The following is a 24,863-nucleotide window of genomic DNA, read 5'->3' as shown; positions in this document are numbered from 1 at the left end:
AAGCCTGAGGTGAGTCTGTGATTAAACATGGTACTTAGGTGGGGTGCCAGTTCATTCTGTAGTTCGTGCAGAACGCAGCCTGGGATGTTGTCTGGTCCCATGGATGCTGTGTTCTTGGCTTTGAAGAGTGTGGTTTTTACCTGTGCAACAGTGATTACAGAAACTTTGCATTCTTCTGGTATAGAGATGGGCCCTTTAGGGGGTGAGAGGGGGGTAAAGTTAGCACTAATCCTGTCTGCCAGGATGTTGGCAATATCAGTTAGGTCTGTATATTTAGTGCCATTGTGCTGTAACTCAGAGCAGATCTGAGTGTTGCCATTGAGATTCTTGACATAGTTATATAATGCTTTGTGGTTGTCTTTAGAATCAGTGGCGATTTTTTTTTTTTATAACTAGCTTTGGGAGATTTTATTAAGGATTGCAGCTTCTTGCTGAGGCTGACCAGACAGCTCCTCCACTCATGGGATTTTACTCTCTTTTGCAACAGTTTCTTACTTCTGTTGTACAGTTTGTTTATGGCAGGGGACCGCCAGGTTGGCTTCCTTTTTTTGGAGGATAGCGTCTTGGTTCTGTTTGGGATAGCACAATCCATGCACTCGTGTAAGTGCTTATAAAGTGAAGTTGTGTAGGATTCAGTAGTCGTAACTGTATTGTCCATCTGCATGGGTGTCATGTAGTTCACCACTTCTGTCTTAAGAAGCATGAAGTTGGCTTTGGAGAATTTTTTTACTGTGGTTTCCTTAAAGGGGGTGGGGACAGGATGTGGAAATCTAGGGTGATTAGCTTATGGTCGGATCGGACCAATGAGGCGTTGACTTCAGGTGTGGAACACCAGTCACTCATGTTGGTAATGATTAGATCTAGGATATTGTTGGGCCTGTTGGGGGTGTGGATAAGTTGATCCAGGGCATTGCAGTTTATGAATTCCAGAAAGTGTTGAGCGAAGGAGTTGGTACATGAGTAGTTTTCCCAGTTAATGGTGGGGTAGTTGAAATCGCACATTATTAGGGTGTTTGGTTGAACCCTAATATTTTCCAGTACATCAAGAAAAGAGGAGTAGGAATCCTGGGGCATGGCGGGGGATCTGTAGCAAGCTACAATTTGGATTGCAGTTTTGCCCAGAGTTAGTTGCACTTGGATAACCTCGGATGCATTATGTTGAGCAACTAGCCTGGAGGTGTGGATATCCTTAATGAATATGGACACACCTCCGCCTTTAGCGTTCTGGTCCAGGTTACATGGCCGAAAAGTGTGATATGACTTATAGCCTGGTAGTGCAGGGGTGCTCTCTGGAGTCTTGAACCAGGTCTCAGTCACTGCACAGATATCAATGTTCTCCATTTTAAGAGAGAATTTTGAGATTTAGACTTCTAGCATCGAGTAGCATCACCCTCAGTTTTTGCCTGCCTGTTCCTGTTACGGTGGTGAATTTGCCATTTGAACCTTGCCTACAAAAGGCAGTATAGGGGCAGCAAGAACCTTGGCGAAGAATGTTTTAGTTTCAGGCTGACAAAGTTCACAGATGATTACAAGTTGGGAGATATTATTAACTCCCCAAGTTATGTTGACATCCTACAGAAGGGCCTCACTGAGACCAACGACTGGTGTCAGAACCATGGCCTTAAACTCAGTGTCAAAAAATGTCATCATCCCCTTTGAGAAAACCCCGGTTCCCATGAATTACCAAATCAATGGTAGTCCACTGAACACAGATGGCGTTATAAAGGATCTGGGAACAGGAAGGTTGACAGCAACCTCTCTTTTGACCACCACATTGCCACTGTGGTCAGAAAGTTCTTCTGTGTGGCACATCTCATTACTAAGGGTTTTGCATCCAGGAAGAAAGAGGTCATTGTCTCCCTCTACTCTTCCCTTATTAGGCCACTCGTCAAGTACAGTGCCCCATTTGGCATGTACCTCACTAGAAACCTGCAACAACTGGAGTGGCTGCAAAAGTCCCTGTCAAAGAGGATCCCTAGGCCTTAAACACTTGTCCTATATGGGCAGACTAAAAAACTCCCAACTATTTTCTGTCTCATATTGCCTACGAGGCGATCTCTGCTTGATGTACAAAGCCATGTCTGACCCAGCTCTGTTAGAAATGCTACATCTAAAGAAATCCCAATCCCTCCGCATCACACACTCCAGAGACCTCAATCTCATTACCACAATCAACAGAACATGCTAGAGGGACAGGTTCATAACCTAGATGTGCAGTTTTCAGCCCATTCTGGAGTTGTGTGACTTTATTCAGAACATATGTTAAGTTTGAGTCTGAATGGTCACTCTGTAATGATTATTCCGTTGCCCTTTCACAGTGCTTGGATGGTGTCTGTAGATATGATGGATGTCTTTCAGCACATCATTATTTGTGACTCCCGTGGTTTGCTCAGTGTCCAACATTTCATTACAAAGTGCTGCCATAAGGGCTTTCTTCAGCACTTGGTTTCTGCAAATGTGTACCCCCACCCCCCCGAAAGAGGAATTCACACCAGCCAGTTGTAGCTTAGGGCAGTGCTTTTAACCCTGAAGGCCTTGGAGGAACAGTTGCTCCTGCACCTTTCATCATCCAGTCAGACAGCTAGTCTATTGTGTGGTGTCTGAACATGTATGAGGTTCCCCTTGTATAGAGAGATGAGTATCATGTGACAGTCCAACAGATAGTAGCATCTTCCTCTCAATATTTCACATCCTTAAGGAGATAAATGAATAGACAGATGCTGTAAGCAGGTCTCACATCATCTCCTGAAGCTCCATATTCAGTAACTCTGGTTGGTCAGGGTCTTCTGAAAATAGAGCACTCAAAAGATCAGTCAGCTTGCCACTAGGGAAACTGTGGTCCTCCACGTTCTTTTAAGTTCAGCAAGGCAAAGAGAAGGAAGTAGTGCCTGTATTTTGCCTCCACTATGCGATACTCCTTTACGTTAATTCCTGACCTTAGTGTGGCATTCAGGGAAGAAAAAGTATAACTTAGTTTTGTTGGCTAAGAATGTTGTAGTTTCAGGCTCTAAGATCTCTAGTGGTACAGGAAACCCTTTTGGTCCTAGCCAGAGATTTCTCCAGGCTGGCTGTAACTCTAGATTACCTCTTATTCTGTACTGCCTTTCTGCAGCAGTGTTATAGGTAACTGAAGCTGCCATGCAACCTTTGAAGCTGTAAGCCCTTGCTTCCAAGTGGGGAAAAAAGTTCTCAGTTTGGGAAGCGCAGAACTCATTACTGTTACAGCTGAGTAACCGTAAGTCCCTTAGGCTTCTGTATGATTTGGCCATCAGTTACTCCACAGTTGAGTACAAGTGTCATATATTTCTATGAATTCTAAACTTGTTGGGAGCAGGACCCAGCAGCAACTGATGAAGTACCTCTTTAAAGGAGTGCTGTATCTCTGCCTTCTTTTGAGGAACCCATCCACTTTTTGGTATTTCAACTTGATAGTAGACAGGCTTGATCACTCTTGCCAGCTATATGCTTTTGAAGTCTCTTTCTTGGAAAAACCATGTTACTGATGGCCATCACCTTGGTCTAATGTATCTGAAAACTTCAGGCCTTTTTATGCAGGGGGCTTTATCCAGCCTTTTACAAGACTGTGGTACCACCCAAGGATGAACTTGTTTCTACTCCTGAACGTGGTTTCATAGGTTTCCTTGAATCAGTCCCACCTCCTTATTTTACTGACAGCCGCAATAGCCAGTGGTAAGAGGGGTCTTCATACACTGGACATGGACGGAAAGTTCAGGTTGTACATGAGGAGGATGTAACAATTTAGGAAAATGAAAAAGTGTTTTGTTCATCTCTTTTGCTTTGGGGGAAAAAAACTTGCAGTTGCCAAGTGTACTCTTACTTACTGGACTAAAACAGTGCCTTTTGCCACTCATAAGTCAGTCATCGAATGACATGTGCTGAGCTCAAAGAACACTGAGAGGAGTGGTTGCCACCAGTGTTCACTTTTTTCTGCGGACAGCTGTTTTACTTAATCCATGATACAGACCATGCATAAGCACTGTTGACTTGTCTATGGGTTGGGGTTTTGGGCCACGTTTGGGAGGTCATTCCTCTTGGAACTAGCCCTGAGCTCCAGCCCAGGATAATCTCATCATTTCCTCCTTTCCTGATAATTTAGAATCCATTTTAAGGACAATCCTAGTATTACCTACACACTTACCAAAGCAGCTGATGTGTAAGGGATCTTTCTGTAACGGGTAGGGAATAGCCACTCAAAATCCTTTTGTGGATGAGAGGATCATCCTTTACCAACTGCTGCTGAAGCTCACTGTAAGTTGGGCAAGTGTATATTCTTACAAAGGTTCATAGGTACTTACTAGGATGTTGATTTGTGAGGATCTTTAGAAGCCTAGCCATACAGTCCCATGAACTTCAGTTATATTTTTTTAAGTACAAATAAACAAGAGATGCACAATATTTCCATGTTGCCCCCATCCATGAGGGACAAAGCTGCTGACTTGCTACTTTACGGTTACCCATCCATTTGTCCAGATTACATTTGAGTAGTGTAAAAGAAGTACTTGTGTGGAGAGGAAGATTATTTCATAGAAGTGGCGCTCTTTGTGTACATTTTATTCCTCCAACATGTTCTGTTTATATTGTAAAAAGAGATGTGCATCTCTTGACTGAGTGTATATGCCCCCACTGGACTTGCAAATATGCAGTAGTTTTGACAGTATAAGATCTGTTTTAAGCTCTATATGCAAAGCAGAGCTTGCCCCTTAGTCATCTGTATGATATCAAGGTGAGGGACAAGGCTTTGAGATGGTCTGCACAGTTTTTATGATTTAGGCTCTTGATTTTCTAACTGAGAAAGAGTTCTGTGCATTCCAGTTATGTTAGATTTATGGACTGGTACATACCAGAAAGGGTATTATGCTCAAATGATCAGCCTGGTGAGTCTGGAATACAGTGAAATTATCACATCCTTGGATCTGGACACCGTACCCTTAGTAATAAGCTTTGCAGTGAAATAACATTTCCTTACTATATTGGATATGTTGTGATTGAACACAGTTTAGTGCCTACATAGTTTCCCAGGTCCCTAACTTACTGGATCAATTCATGGGAAATGGGGGGGGGGGTCTGATGCAGACATGAGATCTGGGAATGCAGGAGGGGAGAGTGAAGTGAAAATTAGAGCTAAATCTATCCACAAGTCGATTGGCTATGTCCTCTGGGTCTAAGAATGTGATATTATCTCTGCACAGAGCTGGGCATTGTTTCTAAGGTTTCTAACATAGTTAAAGAAGGCTTTATAGTTATTTGTCTGGGTGATCATTTTTTATCTGGTGTTTGGCTTTGGTTGCTTTGGTTGGGGTCCAAAGATGTCGTTTCATGTCACTGTTGTAGTATTCATAACTAAAGGGATCTCCTGCCAAGGATAGCCCAACGTCCAGAGAGTATTCCAAAGCCTTTAGTACTTAGAGGTGTCATACATCATGCATGCACTCCTTGCGCAAGATGTAGGGCATAAAGGTGACATATGGATGCACACACTCAGAACTTCTTTGTCACGAGTCCGAACACCATCATCGAACATCAGCCTGAATGCCTTTCTTCTTTCTTGGTTACTGAGCTGTTTTTTTCAGATATTACTGCTGCACAGGTTAAAACAGCACTGTCCAAGGCCAAGAATACAGCTTCTATGGGACCTGACAATATCCCTGGCTGTGTTCTACATGAACTACAGAGTGAACTGGCACCTCACCTATGTGGCCTGTTCATTCACAGCCTCACCTCAGGCTTTGTCCCTACTGAATGGTGCACTGCTACAGTCATCCCTCTCCACAAAGGAGGAGCAACTACAGACCCGGGGAACTACCGCCCCATTAGCCTGACGAGTCTGATATGCAAAGCTATGGATTGCATCATCATGGACCTAATAAACAAGGATATAGGGAATCTCCAAAATCTGGATTCTACAAAGTTTGGTTTTGTGAAGGGTAGATCATGCCTGCTCAACCTGGTCGATGTCTTTGAGTCAGTCACCAGAGCTGTGGATGATGGCAAGGTGGTTAGTAACAGCCTACCTTGATCTGGCCAAAGCCTTTGATACTGTTCCCTACTCAGGAGTCATAGCAAAACTCACTAAGCTAGGCATCAACCCCTATATCACTAGGTGGGTTGCAAACTGGCTCACAGATAGAACCCACAGTGTGAAAGTAGCTGAGTCCATGTCAGAATGCCAACCAGTCATGAGTGGAGTCCCACAGGGTTCTGTCCTGGGTCCCCTCCTGTTTGGTATCTACTTCTCTGAAGTCCAGGCCAACACGAAGGGACTCTGGCTGACAGTTCACAGACGTTTGCAAGTTGGGAGCTATTATTAACTCCCCAAGTGATGTTGACATCCTACAGAAGGGCCTCACTGAGACCAACTACTGGTGTCAGAACCATGGCCTTAAGTTCAATGCCAAAAAATGTCGTCATCCCCTTTGGGAAAAAACCCGGTTCCCATGAATTACCACATCGATGGTAGTCCACCGAACACAGATGGCGTTATAAGAGATCTGGGAACAGGAAGGTTGACAGCAACCTCTCTTTTGACCATCACCTTGCCATTGTGGTCAGAAAGTCCTTTTTTGTGGCACATGTCATTACTAAGGGTTTTGCATCCAGGAAGAAAGAAGTCATGGTCTCCTCTACTCTTCTCTCATTAGGCCAATCATCAAGTACAATGCCCCATTTGGCATGTACCTCACTAGACACCTGCAACAACTGGAGAGGCTGCAAATGTACCTCACAAAGAGGATCCTAGGCCTTAAACACTTGTCCTATATGAACAGACTAAAAAAACTCTTGATTATTCTCTGTCTCATATCGCCTACTTACAGACGATCTCTGCTTGATGTGCAAAGCCATGTCTGACCCAGCTCTGTTAGAAATGCTACATCTAAAGAAATCCCAATCCCTCCACACCACACACTCCAGAGACCTCAACCTCATTACCACAATCAACAGAACATGCTGGAGGGACAGGTTCATAACCTAGAGACTGCCCATGCTATGGAATAGACTTTCCATACATGTCAAACAGAGCACCTCACTGGCCCCCTTCAAGAGAAATCTTGATGAGTGGATGGGAAATAGAAAATTCACCCCGGGGATCACTCCAGTGGCTCTACTCGACAGAGGCACTGGGAACTAAGGTCTGGTGGCATGATGCTAGGGTAATCCTATGGGCTAGGCTTGTAAAGGCTCCAGGGCCATTAGCCTAGTATGCACCTATGAACCTATAAGTGTCCTATTAAGGTTTTTCTCTATCTTCTTTTTTCTTTAGTATACATTGGTTTCGTGTCACCCAGAAAGTGAAAATGTCAGTGTGGGAGGCAGATTCCCCATAAAGGCTGTCCCAAACAATGTCTCTTCTGTTTGGGTGCTTTCCACAACCATACGCAGTCTTCTATCTGCCAAGCTTTTGTCCCTAAGACCGTGCATAGTTGTCTTTCCTCCTTTCTGTTTACTTTGAAAATCAATGTCTTCAGCTGTTGGCTCAGGGTGCTATGATGGAGTCTTCCCATCCCGAGGGTCAGCCGTCTGCCAAGAAGAAGGCAAAAAAACTTCGGTCTGATATGGCTGCTGTCCATTCTCCCCTAGATGTCTCTCTCGAGGCTAGTGAAAGCCCAAATGTTTGTCCAGTGGTTACTTCAGAGTCCTCTGCCATGACCCCATCAGAGGCCAGTATGGATCCGACTTTTCACACATCCTCGGAGGCTTTACAAATGTCTGCTGCAGATGTTGAGGTGAACCTTGGCTGATTATATCCAAGGGACTGAGGGGGATTTTGCAGATTTTAAAAAGGGAGGGGATCCCTACCATGCTTATTGAGCATCGCCAAGGGTCTGACCCTTCTAGGGTGTTTCATGTGGACATCCCACAGAAAAAGAAACAGAAAACTAAGCATATTTCTCTTGCAGTTAAGGTTCTCCAACAAGAATGACAGGATTTTACTGTTTAATGCTTTAATAACTGTAAAGCTTTCTTAAGGGTGTCTGTGCCTGGCTGCCCCTGGTCTTCCACTCTTTTTAAAAGACCCAGGGAACTTGATTCCTATGATGTGGATCATCAAATCCCTTCCCCCTTGGACTATGGCTCAGAGGAAGAGAATTCTGTTAGTCCAGGTTCTCCCTTACAGGAACTATCTGTTTGGGACAGTGTTACCCGTATAATGGAATCTTTAAGTGAGATTGATCTCAAGTTTCTGATGTCCAGAAACGGTGTTATGAACTCTTACATTTGGAAAGATAACTCTAGCTAGTGTAGCCCAAAACGTCAGGACTAGCCTACATCAGAAGATCAAGGCCTTGTTCCAGGTCAGTTGCCAACCCCACGCTGCTAAAGGCTACCTCTAACATACTCATCTCCACCAAAAAAGGTTACTGGATCTGTCCAAGCTAGCTGTATTCCTGAGGACTACCAAGTTGCACATACTCCTTCAAGCCTTTCTGTCTGTTCTTTAAATGCACCTCGCACCTCTATTAAGTCAGACTTGCATTTATTTAAAAGTAATCAAACCATGTTAACAAGTTCACATTTACAAACATTCTATATCACATCTATTGTTATATATCTTATATTCTAAGAAACACTGCATGCATAAATTAATCAGTTCCTGCCTTATTAACCTCATTCCTCCTCCAAAACATAATTCATGTATTATTCCCAGTTTCCATTTTTTCTATGTATTTTACTCCTAGCATTTTCTAAAGATCCCACTTCCTGTTCTTTTATCTCTTAAACTATTCAGTAGTTTAAGTATAGTTGGTTTAGATTTGATTTCCATTTTCTAGTAATTGCTTTTTTCAGCAGCCACCAGAATTAAACTTAACAAGGCCTTACTATGTGTAATTAATTTAGATTCTGTGTCCTACCTCAGAAAAATCATTTCCGCAGTTACACTCACTTTTTTAGTATTCCTGACTGAGGAGTCTGCTTGGGACATAAAAGTATCTTTGCAACACTTCCAAGCAAAAATCCTAAATCATCTAGAGTCTGTCCATTTTGGAGGCATACGTGTGTCCTAACTTTTGTGACTTGCACATCTAATCTCTCTTCCCAATCTTTTCCAACCTCTTCTGCTTGATTCCTATAGTTATCATGCAATGTTTTATATGTCCTACTAATTATACAAATTTTCATAAAATTTCTGAAATATCTCCTCTTGAGGATATCTGGTTGTTTTTCTTGTTATAGGGTCTATAAGTTTGGCAACAACCCTTTCTACTTTCTGTTGCACAAGATGTTGTGCCAAATGATTTTGTGCTGTGGAGTTATCAAAAAAAAAAAACAGTTGCTTAACAGCAGTCTTTCTAAACTCGTGTATATTATCCAGGTACTTCTGTCTTTAGCAATAATTTTTAAGTTATTGTAAGGTAATTAGTGAATTATTTTTATTGGATGTTTTTCTTTAATTGTTAATTGAAGTGTTAATGAGGATGTATATTTAACTGAGTGTGATTTATGCCTTTTTAATCTCTGTGAGGGCTTTAAGCCGAGGCGCTAAGATTTGAATAAAGTCTGTTTGGGGGTCACTGGCCTTGTGGTTGTATTTTATTTTAGTTTCGTGGTTAGTTGTTTCACTGTTCTCTTTAGCACTCTGCAAGTGTGCTTTCTCTTGTTCTGTGAGATTCCCCTTATTTTGTAAGCTTTAAACATTTGTCAGCCCCTCTAAGTAATTCTTATTACTTCTAAATCGGATCTTTTTCTTTTATTTGTACCCTATTGTTAAACTCCACTTTCATTTTTATCCCATTCACTAGCTATAACTTCTGGAGAACGTTCTCTTCCCTGGTAACTCTATGATAATTTATACTACCCATTCATTAAATTCCTCTCTTTTTAACTGGTAGATTGGGAAGCACCAGTGTCTCATTTTTACTTCATTGCACTGCCTTTTTTCTGGTAATTATTGGCACATGATCTGAAATAGTTATTGGATGTGTATCAATTTTCAGTTAAATAGACATGTTCCAGTGAAATGTAATTTCTATGAAGTCTAGCTCAGTTATTGTACCTTGGGGAATATTTACATTCTCCCTTGATTGCCTGCTACTGCCCAAGCCAAATATTTTCGTAAAGTTCCTCAGAAATCTACCATCTTTTGTTATTTTTTCCGGTCTAGGCCCCCAGATGCATCTTCATTGTTGCAAATCAAATTCCAGTCCCCACCTGTAAGTAGCAATCTCTGTTGAAAAGTGATTTTCTCCCAAAAACTTTTTAAGCTCAAAACTAGCAGTTTTACATGGAATATAAATACATGCCAGTGTAATCCTCATGTCTTGTCAGTAGCCCCTTACTACTACAAATCTGCCATTATCTTTTTTTTTTCCTCTTCTATCATTACCGGAGCTCTTCTAGCAACTAATATAAGTACTCCTGTTTTCCTTTGTTCATGATATTATGCAGAATATTGATCCTGAAATAATTTCCTTATTAAATCCACATGCCTGGTTCTTTCCTGGTGTCTCTCCTGTAGCATTGCACTCTGCATTTCTTAATATAATTACGTATTCTTTCCTTTTTGTCTATACCATTGAGACCACTGATATTCCAAGATAATGTGGAAAGTGTCACCATTATGGTAAGAAGTCATTACTCACACCTGTTGTATATGGCAGCTTTGTGAAATGTCTAATTCCAGCTTTTGAGATACATGCACCCATTGATGTTTGGCAGGTTAATCCTTTATACAGTTTTTGTCTTATCAGTGGAATCTATGCCAAATTTTACAAAACTTTTTGTTTTAATAAAAACCCTCAAAAACACATCTAGAGCACCCCCTTAAGCTGTTAACCCTCCTAATAGGAACATTTGTGCTAAATATGTAGTTGCTAACACAAGCCTTAGTTAGCCTGAAATTGAGGTTATCCATGCCAAAATGCATGCACTCTTCAAGCCTTTCTCTTGTTGCTTTATTAGAGGGTCCTTTTGGTTACTTTGGAGCTAAAGGACATGTGCATTTGCATTCATATTCAAAGGAGGTGCATGTACTTCTTGAAATTCTAGGTGGATGATATTCATTTCCAGCTCACCTGCCTCGCTTTTGGTCTCTCTGAGGCACCTTGGGTGTTCATCTAGTGCTTAGCCCAAGTGGTTTCCTTTCGGAGAACAAAGGGCATCCACATCAACCCATAGCTGAGTGATTGCCTTATCCAAGCCCTTTTGTTAGAGGAGATGTGCACAGGTCATTCCCCTTGAGAATGAAGCATCTGACCAACCTAGACTTCACAAAGAATCTTCCAGAATTCACCATGTCACCAGAGGTATCCAAAGCCTTCTTTCTTACCTGCCTAAGGAGAGTTAGTCCAGAAGAGGTAGATTTTCTGCCACGAAGATGGTCACAGCCCTAGGCCAAATGTCAGCATCACTTTTTGTAGTACTGCTGACCATTCTGAAAATGATAAAAGTGAAGTGCAATCTAAAGAGCTTGTGGCAGCAGCACTGCCATCCACTCCAAGTGACATTCCAGCTGTCGAGGGAGTTTTCCTAGTGAGCTAAGAAAACCTGAGCAGATTCTGACCACAGACCCATCAGACCTCACTTGACAGGGGTGCACGTTGCACATTTGAAAGAGCGGTGAAAGGGCGGTCCAGAATCTAGAGCCAGGGCCTTGCTAAACAAGCACATCAGTGTAAAAGAAATTAAAAATGTTGTCACTGAATGTCTTCAGGTCATAGTTGATGTAAGAACCCATATGAGTCATCTCAGACAGCACTACAGTGATGTAGTACACAGGCAAGCACAGGGGCTCTCATTTCTACCAGCTGTTCAGGCCACTGCAATGGTCTGGGAACAGACAATGCAAATGGATTTGCTTCCTCAGACAGTCTGCAACCCCTCAGCATGGAATGTAATTGCAGACAATCTAAGCAGATCATTTATCAGTAACTGTGAGTGGAGTATGGATACACGGGTAGTTTGGTACACCACCATACAGGTGGTGCCTACCCCTTGTGTCCATTTGCACCCTGGATAAGAATTAACAGCTGAAGAACTTTTGCTCTGGATTCCCAGGCCCAAAAGCTTGGCATTGGATATCTTCATTATACCTTGGCAGTGGAACCTCCTGTATGCCTTTTCAACTATACTGTAATGGCAGCCAAGGTCATGGTCCTGTTGTTTGCTCTTCCCTGGCCCAGGCAGCAGTGATCTTCTCTGTTGCTCCAAATGGCTAACCACCGACTTTCCTGAGAAAAAGTATGAGAAGCACCTGGAAGAGAACTTTGGGAAGCCAGTTACTCCACTTCAGAGTCAGAAAGCCCCTGCTTCCAGTTTCACATGTACCTTTGTTGGCAAGAAACTTTTGCAGCCTTCTTATCTAGTTGCTTGTTTGACTCAGGCCTGTGGTGCAACCCCTTTGGAGACCACCATACCTGTGGCCACTGGCACATCCTTTCAGGATGAAACAAATTGATGGTCAGTCCTGGAGGTACTGTATAGGCCTCAGGTGCTGACACGTGCATTTTTATCAGCAAAAGACATGACAGTATCTGCATGCTGTTTTTCCAAGAGGAAGTGAAGGAAGACTGCACTGAGGTCAAGAAACCCTGTGCCTGTGATTGAGGGGTGAAGGTATGGGCAAAAGCTTGAGGAGCTGGGACTTTTGTCACTAGAGGCACGCAACATTGTGGAAACATAATATGCCCAAAATCATCTCACGGAGCTGTGAAGGGGTCATCCTGAGTAGGAGACATGAGGAAGGGTACAGACAGCAGACTGCAGAAATCAGCTGTGCCCTGTACCTGAAAAACTGGTTTCTAATGAAGAGTAGTGGATCATTGAAGTGAACTAATGGAGTGGATTGTAGAGAGGTAATCCATAGATGCGTAGATGAGGACATGGGGCGAAGCATGAAAAGTAAGCAAGTAAAGTAGAATGTTAAATTCAGTTAAAGGCAGATTTTAGCTTCCTCCCTCTGTTGCCAAATAGAAAATTCTAGTCGGCTGCCACTCTTCTTGAACTACCGTCAGTAATCTACTGTAAAACTGTCTCTGTCCAGCACCAAGAATGTGGCTCCTAGTGAGAGCCTCCTTAATTCTCCCAGTAAATAGATGCATTTCAGAGATTTCTCTCCCATGCCTCAAAGTTACTTCAGGTTTTTGAAGACCACTGCCTTAATGGTCATGGTTACCTTTTTAGCTAGCAACTAGTTGCTTGGTGGAAGTAGTGTAGCCACGATATCCAATGTTGTCTCTTTTGGCCGTCATCAACTGATGGGCTCTAAGTCCTAGCCTATGACCGGATCTGACATCAACCACTTTACAGACTGTTGGATCTAAGGCTCAGGCTCTTTCCCGTACCAATAATTTCCCTTCATCTACTGAATTACCTCCAGATCTTGTTTGCCGCTCAAATATTACAGAAACAGATCTCTTGGCTCATTGTGTGAAAGAACTTGGTATCATGTAAGTGCTTTGTTTCGTAACCTTTCAGCTTAGGATATTCTCTTTAGGTGTCCTTTTTGACCTTTCTCATGAGAGCCAATTATTTTTTCCCGCCCTCTGTTTATAGTGCCTTTTAGCTTCTTTAGCATTAATATTGCTTGTTGTTATAGTATAGTTATAATTATAGTTAAAATTGTAGTATTTGTAATACTGTTTAAGGTTGTTCTTATGGGTCTGTATTATAAGACTGAGAGTACATATGTGCGACTACACAAGTCCACACACAATGCACGAAACCTGACAATAGCAAATGGCCACGTAATCGAAATTTTCCCTAGGGAAAAAAACTTGCGCGACTGTTCGCTAAAAAAAATAATTTAACACCATAAACAGGAGGGGGGCATCACCCCCATACCACCCAACATGGGGGGCTCTGCCCCCCACACTGCCCTAACTAAATATACCAACTCCGAGATCGTACTATAGGGAAGGAAAGGGCAACTCCATGAAGTTGGCCAACTATCTCCTTGCCCTATGACATAGTCATTGAATCGGTTAAATGCGATTCGATGAATATGTTTAGCTGTTTCCGTATTCGCTAAGAAGCCTTTTCATGCTTCTAATGTAGACCCGTTCTTATTGACCAAGGGATCAGAGCCTGGTGCCAGAGGGTTGGGGTTGACTCCAAAGCTTTCAGATCTATCCCTCCCTCTTGGCACTTCAGCTCTTGACAACTTGGCTCCATCATCTGCTTCAGATCTCAGCTGAATGGGTTGTCAGAGCTTCACTATGTCGAATTCCCCTGAACTTATGGGAAGCACTTCAGGGCCTGTCTTGGTGTCCTCATTCGAGGCCTCTGAGAGAGTGCTTTCACTGTCTAGGGAGCAGACTTCCTTTCCCCACTCTTTGGCCCTGCCTCTACACTAGGTTCTTTGCTTCCTCTGTCCTCACTTCCTGTCATGTTGAGACAACAATCCCCTTGAAGTGTCAAGGCAGTCCAGGTTGTGGACTGTCCATCTGCTTCGGAATCTTCTCTAGAGCTGCTGTGGAGTACGCTGCAAGCATGCCTGCCAAAGGAGGCTTGTGGATTCCACTCAGAGTCCCTCACTTAAGATGCTGATTTCAGTGAGGAGAGATCCCTCCTTTGGTGAGGTACTGCAGTCGGTGAGACAGAATTGGGGGGGTAGTCCACAGATGCCCCCTAACAGGAGGACATGGTATTCCTAGAGGCTTTTGGGGCTGGCCTGTCTACTTCTCAGGTGGCCTCACTACCAGTGCACTGGTAGACCTGGTTTGAAGTGGGCTTGGAAGGAACTGGATGTGGTTGAGTTGATCTTCCATAAGCCCAGTAAGATGATATTTTCTCCAAAAGATAAGCCCTTCTGGAGCAAGGGTCCCATGGCAGCCACCAAGAAAGAACTGGTTCTGGAGAGGTCTGTCCATTCCTCTAGTAGAGTCCAGGAAAGTTGGACAGATTTGATAGCAGGTGCGTGCTACAGTGACCTTTGATCTAAGGGAGCTGAACTACTTCGCCCATGTAACACACTTTCAGTTGGCTACCCTTATGTTTGTTGAATGTGTCCATGTGCCTTATTTCTAATGTGGCTGACATCAATTCGACAGCAAGGAAGCACCAGCATAGCTGTGCACCGGCATGCTTCAATGTGTGGCTGTGACTTCATGTAGTACTTTAAAGCATCCTTCATTAATGCTCCCTGTGATGGGTTCACTCTGTTTGGACCTAAGATTAAAGGAATGCTGTCTAGAAGTGAACAGGATGGAAAAAAACTTGCCTGCCATTAAATTACGCTTTTCTACCCCTCAGTGGACCTCTTTCAGGAACCAAATTATGGTTCTGCAAATTTCAAGGCTTGACTCCTGACACTTCTTGTGGTAATTATTATTATGATATTAAGGGAATGTACTTACCATAATGAAAGATCAATGTTGTTTGCTTCCGTCGTCCTCAACTTTCCCTCCCTCCATCCCCCTGCCAGTTCCATTTACACAGTTTCTTTGCTCTGGGGTGACTGCACTGATGTCAGTGGAGCCTTGTCATATTACAGCTGTGGTCTGTATACCAAGTTTACTTTTAATTATAGGCATGACCCTTCCTTTGTAGTGGTATAGATGCCCCTTAGTGTAGAAAGCAGGCAAACGTGATCTGAGGTAATTTAGTAGATGGAGGGAAGTTGTGGGTAAGGGGAGGAGCCTGAGTCCTGGATCCAGAAGTCCGTTGAGTGCTTGATGTTGCATCCAAACACCCATCAGTTGAGAAGGATGGAAGCAGATAACATGGATCTATTGTTATGGTAAGTACATAACTTTCATTTACACAAAGAATGTGAACATTGTGCCAATTCTGAGGTAAAATGATTGTAATTAAATAAGTGATTCACTTTACCATACTGTTCCAAAGTAAAGTTTTTGGGTTTGTATTAGAATGAGAAGTTATGTACTTACCATAACGTTCCATGTTAGTTGTCTTCTTCTCTACTTCTTTCTTGCTGGATGGGTTCGGAGCCGAACCTCGGCTCCGACTCAGCCTATTACTAAAGCTCGAGAGCTATTTTTACCAGCTCGAAGCTATCCTATGTCCCATAATGCTAGGCGTGATATACCCAGATCTCGTTTGATAGCTAACACTATGGACATACATGTCCCCACCATGACAGAGAATATATATATATATATATATATATATATATATATATATATATCTACTTCTATATGTCTAAGTATATAAAACTCTTTAAGAGTTACCAAGAAAAGGAAGAGAGGTAGCTAAGGAGATAACTCTCCTGATAACACATCTCAGAAGATACTCTCTGTCTTGCCAGGCTAGGGGGATGGAGGGTGGGACGCAAGAAAGAAGGCGAGAAGAAGACAACTAACATGGAATGTTATGGTAAGTACATAACTTCTCAATGTTAAGTTGTCAATCTCGCCTTCATTCTTGCTGGATGGGACAGCGTCCCTAGCACCTTAGTCCTGGGTGGCTCAATGGAACAAACTCTTGAGTACAGTGGAACCAAAATCAGCCCTACTTCTAGAGGTCATGTCCAGCTTGTAATGAGAAATGAAGGTATGAGGAGAGGCCCATGTGGCCGCTGCACAAATGGAATCCATTGGCAATCTTGCCTGAAAGGCTACTGAAGAAGCTAATGCTCTGGTTGAATGAGCTCTGGGCTTAATAGGGAGCTCAAGCCTCAATTGGTAAATCAACATGATAACAGAGGTCAACCACCTGGACAAGGTTACTTTGGAAATTGGCAGACCTTGTTTCCCTTCTGCGTAAGACAGGAACAGCTGTTCTGATTTCCTCTTTTGCTTGGTTCTATCCAGGTAGAAGCGTAATTGACGGTGAACGTCTAGACAATGTAACTTCCGTTCAGACCTATTGGTATAAAGTGGGAAGAAAACAGGAAGATCGATGGTCTGATTCAGATTTTTATCAGAGAGTACTTTGGGTAAAAAGGACGGATTAGTCCTAAGTGACACTCTATCTTTATGAAAAACAAGGTAAGGAGGCCGAACACAAAGGGCTTGAAGTTCTGATACCCTTCTCGCTGAAGTGATGGCTACTAAAAACAGTTTTCCAAGAGAGCAACTTTAATGAACAGGAAGCCGCAGGTTCAAAAGGAGGGAGAATTAAAGACGGCAGCACCAAATTTAGGTCCCATGGTGGGGGGAGGATCTTTTACCCGGGGCCTAAGTAAGAGGGTTCCTTTTAGAAAGGCTTTACAAAGTTTGTGTGACATAATGCTGGTCTCTGACAACCCAACGTGAAAATTCGCAATGGCTGCGAACTGAACTCTGATGGTGGCTGAAGAAGATCCCATTTGAAAAAGTTCTGCCAAAAACTCTTTTAAGACTGTATGGACAGGGGCTGTAAAAGAGTCAACTTGTTTCTCCCCTGCCCAAACAGAGAAATGCTTCCATTTGCTAGCATAAGTCTTTCTGGTAGTAGACTTATGTGAAGCAAGGATGATGTCACGAACTGAATGAGAGATTGAGGGAAGCCTGGCTAGGGTTGGAAGTGGAGCAACCAAGCTGTGAGGTTGAGCGATTGGAGAGATTGATGCAGCCCGCCCGACTAATGTGTCAGAAGATCTGGCGCTCGGTCCAGATGCCAGGGTTGATCTAGTAGATGACGTTGCAGGAACGGGAACCAAATTTGTCGAGGCCAGTAAGGGGCAACAAGGATCATTCTGGATCTCAAAACAGTTGATTAGGTGAGTAATTAAGGGAAAGGGGGGCAAAGCATACAGAAGACCCCGGGGCCAATCGTGGACTAGAGCATCTCTGGGGGGGAAGACCTGGGAGAGGGAAGAGGGTGAAGAAGTCTGGGCACTTGCTGTTTTGAGGGGTTGCAAAAAGATCGCAGCAAGGCTGACCCCACCTCCTGAAGATTTTTTTTGCTACTAGCTGGTTGAGAGACCACTCGTGGGGCATGAGAATGGCTCTGCTCAGCCTGTCCGCTATGACGGTGGACTTCCCGGGGATATGCGTTGCTACCAGAAACCATTGAGAAGAGATTGCCCACTGCCACAGTCTGAGTGCTTCTCGACATAGGGGGTAGGACCTGGTTCCGCCCTGCTTGTTAATGTACCACACTACAGACATATTGTCTGTCTGAATTGCAATAGGTGAATTGCAATAGTCCCGGTGGGTAGAGAGTCTTGAAGGGCCTGCAACGCTAAAAGCACCGCTCTCATTTCCAAGACATTTATGTGCAGGTGGCTTTCGAAAGGCTGCCATGTGCCCTGGACTGTCCTGCCCTGAAAATGCCCCCCCACCCGATCAGGGAGGCATCCGTTGTCACAGTAGCCACAGGAGGAGGAAGGACAAAGGGTCTGCCCTGAAGAACCTGAGGGGAGACCATCCACCATGAAAGGTGTCTTTTGCATGACTGAGTGATTAGAATGCTGTGTGACATTGGAAGCTGTTGAAAGGACCACTGGGAAAACAGCATCCATTGCAGGATCCGCATGTGAAAGCGAGCTAGGGGGAGTAATGTGATAGCTGCTGCCATGAGACCTAGGGTTTTTAGTACGAATCTGGCCTGGACTCTGCTCTCTTGTAGTAGGATTTGAACATGACCTCGAATGTCTGAAATCCTTTGTACAGGCAGTTTTGCTGACAGTTCCACAGTGTTTAAAACTGCGCCTATGAAGGTAATAGACTGACAAGGCAGACTTTTCGGAGTTTATAGAGATACCTAGCTCTTTGCAAATTTTGAGGGTGTAATCTCTGGAATGAAGTAGCTGACGCTTGGTGGTGGCAGTAAGGAGCCAGTCGTCTAAGTATGGAAACACCTGGAATCCTTTTCGTCTCAGGTGAGCCGCAACCACTGCCATGCATTTGGTAAACACCCTGGGGGCTGTGGTGAGGCCAAAGGGCAGGGCTCTGAATTGGTAGTGACTAGCTCCCAGCCAGAAGCGGAGAAACCTCCTGGAGCGCCTGTTCATTTTGATATGATAGTACGCATCCTGAAGGTCTATAGAGCACATCCAATTGTCCTGACCCAGGTAGGGTAGAATGGACTGAAGCGTGACCATCCGGAATTTCGTTCTTTGAACAGACTTGTTCAGCCTGCTGAGATCCAAAATAGGTCTCCAGTCCCCTGTCTTTTTTGGTACCAAAAATAACTTGGAGTAGACTCCGGATCCTTGCTGGTCTGCTGGGACTGGCTGGATGGCTCTTTTTTCTAGCAGCTTTGAAATTTCTAGCGCTGCTTGATCCCTCAGACCGGGTGGAACGTCTGGAAGGGACCCTTTTGGCGGTTGTGGGGTATGAATAAAGGGAATTTCATAACCCTCGGATATGATCGACCGTACCCAAATGTCTTGCGTGAGGGAATGCCAGGCTTCTGGGTACAGTGATAGTCTTCCCCCGACTGCCTCCGAAGGTGGACAGTCGGGCAGCTCCTCAGGGGTGCTGGAAGGGTTTGTCAGAGAAGGATTCTCTGCTACCCTGATTCTGCGGACCCCCCTGCCCCTCGGGTGGCATCTGTTATTGTTCCCTCCTCTGCCTCTGGAGGGAAGCTCACCACGTGCGTCAGGCAGTACTCCTTGAGGTTTGTGGAACCACATTTTCCCACCTTTCTGATCCTTAGGGTATGGTCTAGAAGGGGTAGAAAAATGGACTCCTATGGCAGAGAGAGTCTTGCCTTTCTGCTCGCACCTGGTCAATGTATCCTTCACTTGAGGTCCAAACAGGGCAGAACCATCAAAGGGGGGTGTTAGTGAAGGACGCGTTGAAGGGATCAGCAAAATTGCAAAGCCGGATCCAGGCATGTGTCCTTAGAGCGACGCCCGTGCCTGCAGCCCTACTTGCTCCATCGGCTGCATAGGAAATGAGCCGCATGGAGGAGTTGACAATAGAGTTTAGGGTCCCCAGCTGGGAGTTGATCTTTTCCTGAGACCCCGCAGCTGATGGGTCCTGTAAGGTATCACCCAGTTTCTTGAGGAGGTCTCTCTGGAGACGGGTGAAATGGCACAAATAATTCAGCGACCGCATAGCAAAGGTTGCTGAGGAAAACATCCGCTTGCCATACCTGTCCATAGTCCTAGATTCCTTATTAGGAGGATGGACAGGTACTGAAGGGTCAGCCAATTCCTTTTTAGTGGCCACCGCCACCACCATGGCATCAACAGGGATGCCCTTAGTTAGAAACTGCTTGTCAGAAGGCGCTGTAATAAATTTTGTAGGCCTCCGGGGAGTTGGTTCCATAGTATCCAGAGCCGTCCACGCCTTTCGAGCCACCACATCCATGAGCGGGTCGAAAGGCGGAGACACCCAGGAGGTGGAAGGGTGAGAACCAAACGCATCCAGGTAGCCAACTCGTCCTCAGAAGAGTTAAGAGCAGACCAGTTTCCCCTCTGCTTAAGAATCTCCAGGATGTCAGAAAATGAGAGATCCTCAGAGGGGGGCCTTGGGGACCCCTCTGAGTCATCCAAGTCAGTGTCCGATGTGACTGACTCAGGGGAGTCTACATGCTTCCTCTTGCATTTTCTCTTTCGAGGGGGCTCCCCTGAAGGATCAGGGGAGGCCTCGGAAGAGGAGGATATGCCCAATGGGGCTACCTGTAGCATCGGTTCTCCACGCTCGGGATCGAGAGAGCGGGTAAAGACTGAAGCAGGCACCATAGAGGGAGGAGCCGAAGGAGCCGACCGTGGAGCAGGCACGGGGACCAGCACACTCCTCACGTCCTCAAAGGCGCCCCTATCAGGCAGGGAAGGGGGTCCCTGCTCCGAAGAGACAAGGACTCCTCCCGGCACCGAGAGGGATGGCTCCGAGGCCGATGTCGGGGCCGAACTCACCTGCGCCAAAGCCCCGAGAGGGAGAACGGGGTCAGACAAGGGTCCGATGCCACTCGCCCCCTCGGAGCCGACGAGAGAGTCCCGGCACCCGGATCCCTCCAAGGATGGAACCAAGGAAGAGATCGGAGCCGACGAGGGAGCCGAAAGGGGTGGTATCGGCTCCGACGGTCACAACCCCTACGATCTCTGGCTCTGAACTCACAGGAAGAGTCGGAGGAGGAATCGAAGAGGTAGTAGTGAAAGCCACTGCCTGATGAGGAGGGCTATGCAACATTTGGGCCAGCGCCTGCGACTTAAGTAGTCTGCTAACCACCCTCTCGAGGTCATGATCTGACAGCCTGGAAGACCGAGAGGAATGAGACCTGTGACTCAGCTCCGATAACAAGGGAGACTTCGGAGCCGAATGGACCGATTCCAGGGAAGGAGACCTGGAACGCTTCTTGCTCGAAGACGGTTCCGACAGCAGAGTCGGTGCCGACTGAGGCCTCGAGTCATCGGTTCCGGCCGGAACCGATGTAGTGGTAGTAGTAGCACTGCTCGGCGACTGCTCCGAACATGGAGCCGACGGTTTGGCGGGCTTAGAAGGTGTACCTGACGAAGGCTTAGCTGGGGAACCTTCAGGCTTTAACAAGCCTCTCAAAATAAGCTTGTTTCTGCATTTCTGCAGGACTCTTGGGCTGAACGCATGGCAGACAGAACAAGAGTCCTGCAGGTGCAGAGGGCCCAAGCAATATACACAAGAAGCGTGACCGTCTGTCAGAGACATCTTCTGACAGCACGAGTCACACTTCTTGAAGTCCGAGACCTTAGTGTCGTTAGACATCCTGAAAAAGGGATGACTGGCAGACAAGGACAACTAAGGGAGGTCTAGTCACAATCACCGAAAACACACACACAAAAAAGTTGTAACAGACCAGAATATTATAACATAACCCCAAACTTATTAATACAATCTAACTAAGCACACACATACAACTACAGACAAATAAGTATGAAAGAGGATTGGCCAAGGGCCTAACTATTAGGTGAGGGGAAAAAACTGTATCAAAACTACCTAAGAGGGAATCCTAAACCAGGATCTAAAGGGTAGTAACTATAAAATGCTATCGCTAATATTTTGACCCAAAAAGCTGACTAAAACCAATAAAAAATTTTAATACAACCTGAGCCGGCAAAAAGACGCAACCTTGTAACTGAAGCGGCAAACGAGATCTGGGTATATCACGCCTAGCATTATGGGACATAGGATAGCCTCAAGCCGGTAAAAATAGCTCTTGAGCTTTAGTAATAGGCCGAGTCGGAGCCGAGGTTCGGCTCCGAACCCATCCAGCAAGAATGAAGGCGAGATTGACAACTTAACATTAGTATGTTAGACATATGGCTTTTAGGATTATAGTTAGAGGTGGCATTTTAGTGTTGCCATCAGAGTTAAGAGTTTTAGGGTTAGACATATGGTTTTAGAGTTAGAACTGGGGATGGAGTTTTAGGCTTAAGATTCTAGCTAGCAGACAAAACAGTAGTGCAGCAAAACGAGTTAATCTTTAGAAATTGTATTTTATTACTTTAAAGACGGTGCTCCATACACTCAGCTGTAGAGAATATGGTAAACTTGAAGCTTTATCTCACACTCAAGGATAATAGTCTTGTAGTTAAATATTGTCTACACTGTACTTCCTCAAATCTAGTACAGATGAGAACAATGAGTATCCGTTATCTTTCCAGTAGGCATGACCAAAATATTTGAAATCCTTGTTTTTTTCAGATCCATTCAGCAGGCCAGGTTCTTTTGGCGGCCTTGGAAATCTGAGCAGCAGTGCCTTTGGAGGGTTAGGAGCTCACACACTCGGTAAGTTTCCCCATGCTGCAAGTTTTTCAAATGTCATATAAATGAAGCCAGCAACTTCTACACACAATCATTTTAAATATCTTTATTAATTTTACATATTACATAGTGGCATGCATACTCATTCGGTTATAAAAGAAAAAAAATTACCATTACAAATACTTTTTCATGCATTATACAAGTATGACTGCTGAAATATTGTTCAATTTAACATTCCATATAATGCTCAAGTCCTGCCGTTCCTGAATTATCATGCCTTCAACTGAAACTTATTCTGCATGTTTTTTCCAGTAAACTCCATTTATTTTTTTTGCACAGAATGTTGTGCTGCTACAGTTGAGGTGTGTGTTAACGCTTGCTTTGTAAAGACCATTCATTTATATCGCTTTTCTTAACTTAAATTTATTATGTTGAAAGTTGTTATATTTTATCGTTTGCTTCTGTAGTCCCTTTGTTTTCACTTATAAAGATGAATTTTCTCTGTTATTCAGTGTTGTACTCCTGTGGGGTCCACCAGTGTCCTGTTGACACATGCCAACACCTTTATAGCACTGTACATTGTGTCATATGCAACTCGAAATAAAGGCAGTGGCTGGAAATACACACACACACACCATTCCACTAATGTTTTTGCTTCCTGCATATCACATAGACGTGATTATGAAGTAACAAGATGAATTGTCTGAATAATCTGTGCCCAGGTGTCCTAGTCAGCAAAGTCCAGTTCACTTTGTTCCTTATAGTAATGTTAACATCAGACTAGCATGTTTAGCTTTCAGGGAGGCATCATGTTCCTCTGTATGCAGTGACAGATGGCAGCCCTTAGAGGGGGTGGATGCCATGCAGACAGCCATGGGAGACATTTTCTAGTTACATTCTTATGACAGTTGACCAGTACTGGGCCCTGAACATAAATTTTCCATGCTTGCCCGACCTCAGCTACAATGTATGCTGTTTGATGTTTGACGCATGAGCCCCTATCATGACTCTCTGTGGCTAGCGATTTTGTCAGAACTGCAGCAAGCCTAGATGCCTCACCCCCAACCCCTAAAGAATGAGTGAGGTGGCATCATTTGCTTAATTCTGCAGTTAATTGGCTGGTTCTTGAGGTTTTAATGTGCTAACTGATTCCATATTGTTCATGAAATAGTCAGTGATTTATCCCTTTGTGCTATGGAGCTCAGCCATGGTAAAGCGTTTTGTTTAACAAGGGTTAGTGCTAACCAGCTTTGTAAGGAGGAGGAGAACTGGAAGCCTCATTAAAGGGCTACTGGGGTCAAAAACTTTAAAAAAAAAAAAAATAGCCTATCTTGCTGATGTTCTTCGTGTTTCACTGTTGCAGTCATCACCTGTGCAGTTATCCCTGCTGTGGTAGCCCTCGGCCAGCCCGAATACCAGAGTCAATGTTTTTCTGCGTCTGCTGCTGTCGCATGCTGCCTGACGTCAGGTAGTCAGTGATATAAAAGAGGGCAGCCGATGCCATTACATCAGTCTTTCTTGCCGTGGAGCCAGTAGCAGAAGCAGTTCGCAAGTGTGCCAGTCGGTCGCTACCAGAGTTTTGATTTACAGCTGAAAACCTCTAAAGCTAAGTACCCCGTTGGGGTTCCTTTTTTTCTTGCACTAACTGATGTCTGAAAAAGTTAACAATTGTCTTACCTGTGGAAAGCAAATACCACTCCAAGACTTCCACTCGTACTGTCTCACTTGTTTAGGCCCAGATCACAATGTCCCCTGTTGCTGGTTCTCTGCCCTCTTTAATGCGAGAACCATTCGTTGTAGAGCTTTTATTGTACCCAGGGATTTTCGTCTTCCATCTTCCCATTCTGAAATGGCATCAGTCCGACAACCTTCCGTAGACATTCCGAAGAAATGTAAGGATAAAATTAGAGACAGACCACACAAGGCCAAGCCTTCTGATGACACTACCGCTAAACAGGTTGTCAGTTCTCTGGAATTCAGTGAGGCGTTTTCGCAGCCCCTGATGCCCAATTCAGTACCTTCACAGGCCTCTACTGAGACCCTTTCGGAGTCCAGTATGCTGCAGAAGTCTTCTTCGTCTTTAGTTATCTCTGCCTCGGTTGGGTCCGGAGCTGCAATGCAGGCACCAGCTTCCGAGGAGGCCTTTTGCACTACCGATTCCAGACAAAAAACGATGTCTTCTCTTCTGACTACCGTTCCTCTCAGACCAATGGATTCACTTAGGCCTACATGCAAGGCCATTCCCAGGAAAACTACCTCTAGCCACCATGTTAATCTTGCTCCTCCTCCCCAAACTCAAATGCTTAAAATGGCAGAGGATCTTATCTCCCTTAT

At 44.5% G+C, this 24,863-nt stretch overlaps 1 protein-coding gene across 5 annotated transcripts in view; it reads left to right on the top strand.

Annotated features, from left to right (window-relative positions):
- Positions 1–24,863, top strand: part of FBRSL1 (fibrosin like 1) — a 3,021,780-nt gene that overhangs the window by 2,972,959 nt on the left and 23,958 nt on the right. For all 5 annotated transcript variants that reach the window (XM_044068722.1, XM_044068720.1, XM_044068719.1 and 2 more), the window contains one exon: positions 22,470–22,553. In XM_044068722.1, the coding sequence (XP_043924657.1) occupies positions 22,470–22,553 (84 nt within the window). The remainder of the gene's footprint in view (positions 1–22,469; positions 22,554–24,863) is intronic.

Source organism: Protopterus annectens, chromosome 4.part0 (genome assembly GCF_019279795.1).
Source record: "Protopterus annectens isolate FY-2018-M chromosome 4.part0, PAN1.0, whole genome shotgun sequence".
Classification (NCBI taxonomy): domain Eukaryota; kingdom Metazoa; phylum Chordata; order Ceratodontiformes; family Protopteridae; genus Protopterus; species Protopterus annectens.
This window is presented reverse-complemented; position numbering and strand designations above follow the sequence as displayed.